This window comes from Hibiscus syriacus, unplaced genomic scaffold (genome assembly GCF_006381635.1).
Source record: "Hibiscus syriacus cultivar Baekdansim isolate YM2019G1 unplaced genomic scaffold, ASM638163v2 tig00111582_pilon, whole genome shotgun sequence".
NCBI lineage: Eukaryota > Viridiplantae > Streptophyta > Magnoliopsida > Malvales > Malvaceae > Hibiscus > Hibiscus syriacus.
The window spans coordinates 10,871,239-10,881,242 of record NW_024063126.1 but is presented as its reverse complement, the minus strand read 5'-3'; the positions used below and the strand labels follow the sequence as shown (position 1 = coordinate 10,881,242).

The 10,004-nt window shown below is 30.9% G+C and overlaps 1 protein-coding gene across 1 annotated transcript; it reads right to left on the bottom strand.

Moving 5' to 3' along the window:
* Positions 1-655: 655 nt before the first annotated feature.
* On the bottom strand, positions 656-2,131 carry LOC120165437 (F-box/LRR-repeat protein At3g26922-like). Its single transcript, XM_039174955.1, has 4 exons — positions 2,079-2,131; positions 1,280-1,988; positions 995-1,087; positions 656-913 (listed from the first exon to the last, which is right to left on the bottom strand). Exons 1-4 carry the CDS (start codon positions 2,129-2,131, stop codon positions 656-658), a joined length of 1,113 nt encoding a protein of 370 aa, XP_039030886.1.
* Between the last annotated feature and the right edge of the window lie 7,873 nt (positions 2,132-10,004).

The window sequence follows — 10,004 nt, the reverse complement described above, 5'->3', positions numbered from 1 at the left end:
AATATTGTTCGATTATTCATTTATTTTGTTGATAGTGTCTATTATGAAATTTTGTGTAAAACATTTAATAATGTATTAAATTTCTTTGAATCTATTAAGTAATTTCAGTGATAATCTATTAAAAATTAATGCAAATTCTTTTGAAATATATAAGTATCAAGTAGTGTATATATATATATATCTTGAGAATATTCTAGAATAATATAAAAATAATAGATGTCTAAAAATATTCATAAAATAATCTAGATATTTGTAAGGTTAAATGATTAAACTGTTGTCATGTCTCAACAATCTAATGGCACTAAAATCTATAAATATGAGTGAGATTTTTTTAAACTTTTCTAATGGTTATTTCCATATTTTATTGTTATATGTATTCTAAATACTGAAATGAATTATAATTGCGTTTTTAAATATGAGAATGACTTTTTAATAAATGTGATTGTCTAGATTCAGTCGTAACGTCCTAATCAGATCTAAAGTTTTACATGCCCACTAAAATTTATAAATATGAGTGAGATTTTTTTAAAAACAATCATTTCAGATTATTTAAAAATATATTAATTTTTTAAAATATTAATATAAAATAAAAAATGGAATATCACTTTATAATATGAACTAGTAATTTATTAATAAATATAAAGAGCTTTAGAGTTTAACATTTTACAAGAATTTGGCATTTGTTTGAAAGTTTTGACAATTCAAGTATTTTTCTGCTGATAAATTTCTGATCCCTCTTCCCAGCGCCACGCACCTCTACTACCAAGCTCTCTAAAGCAAATGCCTCCATCAAAGCATATTCAATGAACTTAATATCCGTTCTTCTTAAAGCAAAAACTTTGATTTTCTTGATACCATGCAGTAAACAAGACGAAACTTCCTTCTTTATATGAAAATCTACAGGAGAAAACATCTGGAAAAAAAATTAATTCATAGCTACAAATTCCAACCTACAATAATATATATATATACTATTCCATTGATTAATCCATACCTCTAAGTCAAAAACAATGGTTTCAAGTGATGGACTAGTAGCGAACAATGTTCCCCATCCAATGTAGCATCCGTCCAACCGCAAATAAATCCACTTTATAACAACCGGTTAAATGAAGTGACCGAAAATTACTGATTGCTGTCATCAAATTTATTGCAGAAACAATGCGTTTCCGGTCCGTGTCGGAGGAAATGATCGGTCCGATACCAATACGTGCTTCTGAAAGAGAGTTTAGGTTCTTGAGGAATGTTTTGTCGGTGTGTTGTAGTTGTATTGTAAGTAGACCAGATTTGGGGTGTTTATCTCCAGTTCTTGACTAGGGCCTTGATAACTCGTTATGGTTAGCCTCTTGAGTTTAGTACTGCAAACACCGAGTTTGTTTACGTTGCTCAAATTACAATATTCAACACGTAATTCTTCGAGTGAATCAACGCAGCTCGAGATTAACTTTTGAATAGATTCATCATCTGAGAATGTTAGATCACTGAGCTGGAGAACTTCGAGATTTTGCAGACAACAGCTTGTGGGAACACGCAGGGTGAAACTTCGATCGAAGCATAACTTCAATGTCTTGAGTGTTTTACAAGTGAAAACCCCAGATTGAAACTGAATAGATTCCCTTGTTTTAATGTTTAAATCAAGATCTGTAACGCCAATCCGTAGGGCATAGTGTACCCATCCACTGATTCTACAAGGATCCATGCCAAATCCACAGTCAAGACGGAAACTCTTGACATCGATATCCTTACGCAACAGCAGAAATCTGCCCACGAAGTTCATGAAAGTATCACGCAAAGGTTGATTCTTTAGAAAGCCATCAAGGTCAATATCAGATATCGACGTAAAAACATCCTTCCATCGTTTTGATAGAACGCATGTTTGATTTGGTTCTTTAATCGTAAGTGATGACATGATCTTCAAAAGAAGATGGTCTGGTAGATCACTGAATCTGTCGACTGCATCTTTCTCCTCTACTGTTCTAGCTTTTACTTCCCTAACATAAACCATAAAACAAAACCCAAATCAAGAACTCGATTGAAGTTGATTGTCGACGAAGGAAGCAGTAAAAATTCAACGCACATACCTGGTTTTTTTATTTTCAGTATTTCCGGAAACTCTTTTTCTTTTGTTGGCCATCGGATTTAGGGTTTGGTTCTCACCAAGAAAATAAAAGGTTTGAAGAAAGAAGAGAAGAGAACCTTAAATAGTTTTTACCGGCGATCTGATTAGGGTATCGACGTTACTTTCGCTCTACTTAAATAGATTATTTTTAGAATTTAAGTCCACGTGGGAATAATAAAACATGATATATATAGAGAGAGAGAGGTAGGATCCTGTTATACAGTGTAAAATTCTTTTAGTTTTATACAGATTTAGAAACGTTGTACCAGTGAAAATAGATGACCGAGATTAACGTTAGGAAATTAGAAGATATTCACTGAAAAAACAATGTGTTAATCTCAACTATTTATTTTTATTCATCTAACGACCCTATATTTTTGTAAAACTGAAAAAAAAATTATTATTGAGAAGCCATTTACTTTAAATATTAAATATAATATATAAGGCTTATTATAAAAATTAATACCCAAAATTGATTTCTACAAGAAAAATAATCAAAATAACATTTATGTTGACCTACAATTATTAATCAGGTTATAATATATATATAACATCATTATTTTCACAAATTCAATATTAGATTAGTAATCTGATTAGCTATTAAGATGGCAAAGTATTAGTTTATGTAATAAATTTAAGAGTAAACTATATAAATCATTACTTAATTTTAAATTTTCAATTTAATAACTGATATGTTAAAATGTTTTAGTCACTCATCGGTTAATAATATGACATTAAACTCAAACTTTTCTTATTTACTTAACTTTTCAACTCTCGAATTTGTACCTATTTATTCATTCATCAATGTTAACTCTTCCATCCCTATTAGTGTTCACCGCTCTCACCACTTACCTTCGAGTGAGCATTTCATTCTTGTGGCTATGACTGCAATTTCATCATTTCATAATCGATTATTATAGAGTACGATTAATTTCATTCTCAAAATATATTTGGATTTGGATTAAAATAAACTCATATTATTCTATTTAACTAAAATAAATCTTATAAACTTAAATATTTGCAAGGATTTGAAGAACTGAAGTTTAAAACAAAACTATTTACCGTGGAGCCTCGGCTACAAGCATGTAATTATTAAGAGTGTTTGTCCAATTTGTTAAGTTGCTTAAAACAGAGGATAACCGGCTGAGGACTGCGGCACTTGGAGAAGGGGAAGTTGAGCTGCAACATGTTCGTTTCAATGGCTAAACTATTTTTTAATAGTATGGATTGATTACAAGGTAATATATGTTCATAATTTTCTTAATCGATTGACAATGCACATATACTCTACAGATGTAGCTGTTCGAACTCAATACCTCTAGGAGAACAACTTTTCTTGCTAAATTTGCATAAGCTAATTAGATTGGTCCCCGTTTTTATCTAAAAAAAATTCCATTCATCTCGTCCCTGCAAAATTCCCTGATAACCAAACTTTATGTAACAATGAATTGAATTGATATGAATAGAGAGTCGAGAGTGAATATAAGGATGGGAGTTAAGGATGGGAGGACTGGTGGACTCGGTGCATGTTTATTAAGTGCAGATGGCCAGGTTACAAGTGGAAGAGTTGGTGGACCTTTAAAGGCTGTTGGAAGTGCATTTCCAATGGTGAAAGTTGCAGCTTAGAGGAGTTCAATAAAATGGTGAGAGCCATGAACACCAATGAAATGAAAAAATAAATTGGGAATTAGAAAAATTTGAGTTAAATGTCAGGTCCTCGGTCTGTTATTAAATTAACGAAGTGACTAAAAAATCAATATATAAAGTTTAGTTATTAAATTAAAAAAAAATTAAACTTGAGTGGCCAAAATAGGAATGAGAAAAAAAGTTAAGTGATGATCTGTTTAATTTACCCTATGTTTAAAGATAAGCTACTTATCTAGTCACTCACCTATTCTCGCAACTTCATTTTGGTCATCCAACTATTTGTTTTTCAAAATCATACCTAACTTTACATTATGGTCACCCAAAATTAACAGTGATGCTAACGTGCCACCATAAGATAATACCACATTATTATTGAAAAATATTACATTCAACAGTTATGTTTATTTTTTAACATGTGACCAAAATACAAAATTAGGTATGATTTGAAAAAATAAAATAGTTGAATGACTAAAACGAAATCACGAAAATAGGTGAGTAACTAAATATGTACTTTACGCTAAACTTAAATATAAATAATTATTAATGGTTAGGTACTAAGTGTATGCCCATGTACATCAAGGAAAATGCGTTCTTAAAAGCAAGCAATTAATCAAAGCTTGCTTTTATGATGCTTGTGGTTTCAACTTTACCTTGGATGATAAAGAGGTTGTAAAATCAGGTAATCGTTGATGTTTTAATCGGATTATGTTAGGTCAGATCAAATAAGATACATGTTGAGTCAGAACAATTTAATGGTTTGATTCGGATCAGGTCAGGTCCATATCTAATCAGTTCCGGTCATTTTTTTAGGTTGATATGACATTATATTCAGTTTGGGTTCAGGTAATGTTAATTTCAATTCGGATCAGTATCAGTTCAGGTCAAAACAGTTCAGGTCCGAAGTAGTTAAATTCAAGGTTAATTTAAGTTCGAATGGACTTCAGTTCGATTTCGTTCAGATCGGGTCACATTATTGACAGACAAAATTTAGTTCGGATCTTACCGAATACGGATTGACTTCAAGTCGGGTCATTTTTGGGTTAAATATTTTTCGCCTTTTAATGTTTCATGAACATAAGAATGTCGAACTGTAATTTGTAATTGTATATGATTTAGAATAAATTAAAAAATATAATAATTATGGGTCCATTTTGATAAAAATAATTTAAAGTACTAAATTGAACAAACATGAAATTATAAACAAAAATTTAAATAAATTAAACAACATGCATGAATGAGGGATCAAATTAGAATAATTATAAAATGTGAAGTTTAAATTGATAAAAAAATGGACTAAATTGCATACATTTAAAAAGTTGGTGAATAAAAGTTTATAGAATTTAAAATGAAATTCATTATGTGATTTATAGGGTTTGAAGTAAAATACAAAAATATAAATAAGGGTTAGTTTTATATACAAATATAATATCAAGGACTAAAATGAACAAATATGAAATTATAAATTTAAATTTAAATAAATTAAACAACATAAAAGGATAAAATCAAAATAATCACAAAATATGAAATAAAATTGTTGTTGGGATTTGCGGAAGCTCGAATCGACAACCGAAACGGTTTGCAAAGAGAGGTCGGGATGATTTTTGTGTTTAGGGAGTAAGGAGATTGAAAGATAGAAAATTTGCACAGCGATTTATAGTGGTTAGACTTCTCAACCAAGTCCACATCCACTACCTTAGCTCCTCACTAAGGATTTTCCAACAAATTCACTAATTTGTTCTTTCTTTTTCAAGGACAAAGAGATAACCTTTACAACTCTCTAGTTTTTCACGGGATAAACTAGAACATGTCCCCAGCTTTTACACTGGCTTAGCTAGAACATTTCCCCTTTATAAAAGGATAAAAGAAGTAAACAAATAAACCTCTCAAAGGTAGGTGTTTACAAAAATTAAGCTCACTAGAACAATATTTACAAGAGAGAATGAAAATAAGAATGAAAAACTTCTTCTCTTGTGTTTGAATGCTTAGATAAGTGTTCTCATATGTCTTCAAGTGTCCTCAGCTTGAAATGAGTTTGAAGTCGTATATAGTCGTTGGGGATGATTTGGATCCATTTGGGGATGATTTTTCTTCAAAACAAGGTTATCCATAACAGGGGGTATCGATACCCCTTCAAAAGGTATCAGTACCCCTTCAAAGGGTATCGGTACTTCCTTTGTTAATTTCAAATTTAACTAGCCTTTTCTAGTCGTTGGAGCCTTGGGTATTGATACCCAATAGGGGTATCGATACCCAGGTATGGATACCCATAGGGGTATCAGTACCCTTTTTGCATTCGATGTTTGAGCAGTCATAGGGGTATCGATACCCTGGTATGGATACCCATTTATAGGGGTATTGGTACCTCTTAGTATTTTTACTCAAATCCGAATTTAATGGACTTTGAATTATTTTTGAAACCTTTTGAAATCTTTGAATAAATTCAATTCAAGTACAAAAACATTTTGCTTTAAATTTGTTATATCGAAACATAGTTCAACAATATCCCCATTTTTTATATAAAGAAAACATTTGAAAAATTGTTTTTTGGCAAAACTCCCCTTGATAAAATGTTTAATGAAAACGATACCAATTGTTTACAAAAGGATACCAATTGTTAAAAATATACCAATTGTTGGAAAATATATGAAAATGTTAAACTCCCCCTTTTCATTATGAAATTGAATTTTTTAAACCGTACATCTCCCCCTTTTTGTTATATAAAAAATGTTGGGATTTGCTGAAGCTCAAATCAACAACCAAATCGGTTTGCAAAGAGGGGTCAAAACGGTTTTTGTGTTTAGGGAGTAAGGAATTGAAAGATAGATAATTGCACAGTGATTTATAGTGGTTTGACTTCTCAACCAAGTCTACATCCACTACCTTAGCTCTTCACCAAGGATTTTCCAACAAATTCACTAATTTGTTCTTTCTTTTTCAAGGACAAAGAGATAACCTTTACAAACTCCCTAGTTTTTCACGGGCTAAACTATAACCTTTCCCTAGCTTTTAGCATGCTTATCTAGAACCAAAACCCCTTTACAATGAAAGAAAATATAAACAAGAAAACCTCTCTAAGGTAGGTGTTTACAAGAATTAAGCTCACAAGAACATAAATATCTACAAGAGAAAGATGAAATAAGAATAAAAAAACTCTTCTCTTGTGTTTGATTGCTTTGAAAGTTGTTCTATATCTTCTTCAAGTGTCCTCAGCTTGTATTTATAGCTTGAAATGAGTTTGAAGTCGTATCTAGCCGTTGGGAATGTTTTTGATTCGTTTAGGGATTATTTTTCTGTAAAACAAGGTTGTCCATAACATGGGGTATTGATAGGGGTATCAGTACCCCTTCATTAAATTCAAATCAACTAGTCGTTTACTAGCTGTTGGAGCCTTGGGGTATCGGTACCATTTTGCATTCTATAATTTGAGCCTTCATGGGGTATTGATACCCATTCATAGGGGTATCGGTACCTCTTAATATTTTCTCAATTCGAATTTAATGAACTTTGAATTATTTTTGAAACCTTTTGAAACACTTTGAATAAATTTAATTCAAGTTCAAAAACATTTTGCTTAAATTTGTTATATCAAAACATTGTTGTACAATCTCCCTCTTTTTGATATAACAAAACATTTGAAAAATCGTTTTAGGCAAAACTCCCCCTTAATAAAATGTTTAATGAAAAAGATACCAATTGTTTACAAAATGATATCAATTGTTAAAAAAATACCAATTGTTACCAATTGTTGGAAAATATATGAAAATGTTAAGCTCCCCATTTTCATTTAGAAATTGAATTTTTCAAATCAAACTTCTCCCCCTTATTGTTATATCAAAAATAGTTCAATTCTTTGAAGTTGAAAATAAATTTGGAGAGTAAGTGGTAATTTTTACATTTAAAAATCATTTGAAAAATCAAAGCTCTCCCTCAATAAATGCATTTCAAACAAAATTTAGCTTTAAAAACTTGACACTTAAACAAAATTGAATTTCAACAAAGAATAACAAACATGTTAGTAGCACATGAAATTCAATATATCTAAGTCTAAAATACTTTATGCAATATCAATTATTGAAATTAAGTGCATATGCATAAAGCTTTTCAAAAATGTTATGCATTTGAAAATTTTAATTTCAATTATTAGAGAGATATCTTTTGTATTTAAAAAACACATGCATAAACATTCAAATTTAGGTCAAAAATTTAAAATTTGTAAAATCAAAGTATTTGAAAAGTTGATATCAATTGTTAGAGAGATATCATTTGCATTAAAACTAATTTTGACCAAAAATTTATTATGATAAACTAAAAATTCTGAAAAATCATTAAAACTTTAAAATGTTCATCATAAAAACCTTTTTAACATACATGAGATTAAAATAATAATGCATAATCATTTAAAATAAAAACTCATGCATGATTAAAATCAAATGAGCAACCAAATAGCCAAAATTAAAAGCATTAAGCTTAAAGGTTACCTATTCTTTTTTCATGTGTGGCTAGAGTATCTTGAATATCATCATTTTCATCACCATTGCTCCCACACACCTACAAGAGACATTTATTTGGATTTTGGTATCTAAATTGCTTTGGATCCTTGGACGTTAGTTTCAATGCCCCTTGTTCCCTTAGGAACCCATACTTGTCTAATTTTAAAACGTTTTACTTTCTTTAAAAGACAAGTATGTTCCAAATGACGATGAAAATGACAATATGAGGATATTGTCATTATTGAACTAGATGAATTATTTAAAATGATTTCGTTTTCTTTTGTTAAGCATTCAAGCTTAACTTTCAAATCAAAATTTCTTTTTCAAAACTTTCAATTTTCATTTTTGAAAGCTCTAAATCCTTTTTTTTTTTAAATTTCATTTTGGCTTTCAAAATCTATTTTTGTTTTCAAAAGAAAATTGTTTTCGATATTAAATTTTGAAATCATTTTCCTATATTTGGAGTTCATGGTCTCTGTTGAAAACATTTTGATATTTCGATATAACAAATTAAGTTAAATGAATTTTAAGATTTTCCAAATGATTTTCTAAGTATATTCGATAGAATTATTCGAATATCAGAACATTACTCCAAATCTTTCAAAGATCATTTTTAATCCTTACTCAAAGTGTAAAATTAAGTTTTAATTTTAAAACAATTTCAAAATAATTTTACAAAGTATTTCGAACCATTTCAAAGCCAAAATTCCATATTGCTCAGAGGGAACTGATTCCCCCCTAAGGGGGTACCGATTCCCCCCTGAATGGTTTGGCTCCGAGAATTCCAGTATGCTCGGAGGGAACCGATTCCCCCCCCAGGGGGTATCGATTCCCCCCTTGTATAACGGGCGAAATATTTGAATTTTACACTTAGGGAACCAATTCCCCATAGGGGGTACCGATTCCCCCCACGCTCCAAGCTATTTTATTAATTGTTTTCACACTAAAACGGCTATATGATCTTCACTAATCATCCCCAACGTTCAGAAGTGATTCAAGGTGTATTTAAACAAGTTCTAAAGCCCTTGATCAATAAGAAATTATAGAGAAACAAGAGAGAAAGCATCAAACACCAAGTTTGTGCAAATCAAGCCAATTTTCCTTTCAATATTCATTTTGCTTTCAAGAACACCATTTGTGCTCATTTGTAATTATCTTTGAGTGTTCTTTTCTTGTTCTAGAATTGTGCTAACATCTTACCTTGTGAGGTTTTCCTTGTAAGTTTGTAAATTTGTAATCTTCTCTTTGGGAAAGAGTGTTCTCAAGAATGGGTATATTCTTGAGGGTGTTGTAAGGTTATCTCTTTGGCCTCAAAAGAAAGAAAAAATTAGTGAATTTGTTGGAAAATCCTTAGTGTGGATAGCTAAGGTAGTGGACGTAGACTTTGATTGAGAAAGTCGAACCAATCTAAATCGCTGTGCAATTACTTTCAATTTTCTGCAAAAGCTTCCACCAAATTTTTAATTGCCAATTCACGCCCCTCTTGACCAATTCCGTCAATCGATTAACTCAACAATTGGTATCATAGCCTCACTCATTTCAAGGTTTAATCGCCTCTTGAGTCGATCCGGGAAGAGTTAAATCGATAAAGATGGTGTCTACTTCCGGTTCATTCTCCATGGAAGAATCCAGACCTATTGACGTGCCTCCACACTTCAATGGAACAAATTATCGTCATTGGAAGAGGTGTATGATGATATTCATCAAAGCATTTGATATGGAAGCTTGGATGATAATCAAGAAAGGATATT

Coding starts and splice junctions, on each gene's coding strand:
- LOC120165437 (XM_039174955.1), bottom strand. CDS start 2,131: ATGGCCAACAAAAGAAAAAGAGTTTCCGGAAATACTGAAAATAAAAAA. Junction 1,989..2,078: donor ACTGAAAATAAAAAAACCAG/GTATGTGCGTTG, acceptor GGTTTATGTTAG/GGAAGTAAAAGCTAGAACAG. Junction 914..994: donor CCATTGTTTTTGACTTAGAG/GTATGGATTAAT, acceptor TTTTTTTTCCAG/ATGTTTTCTCCTGTAGATTT.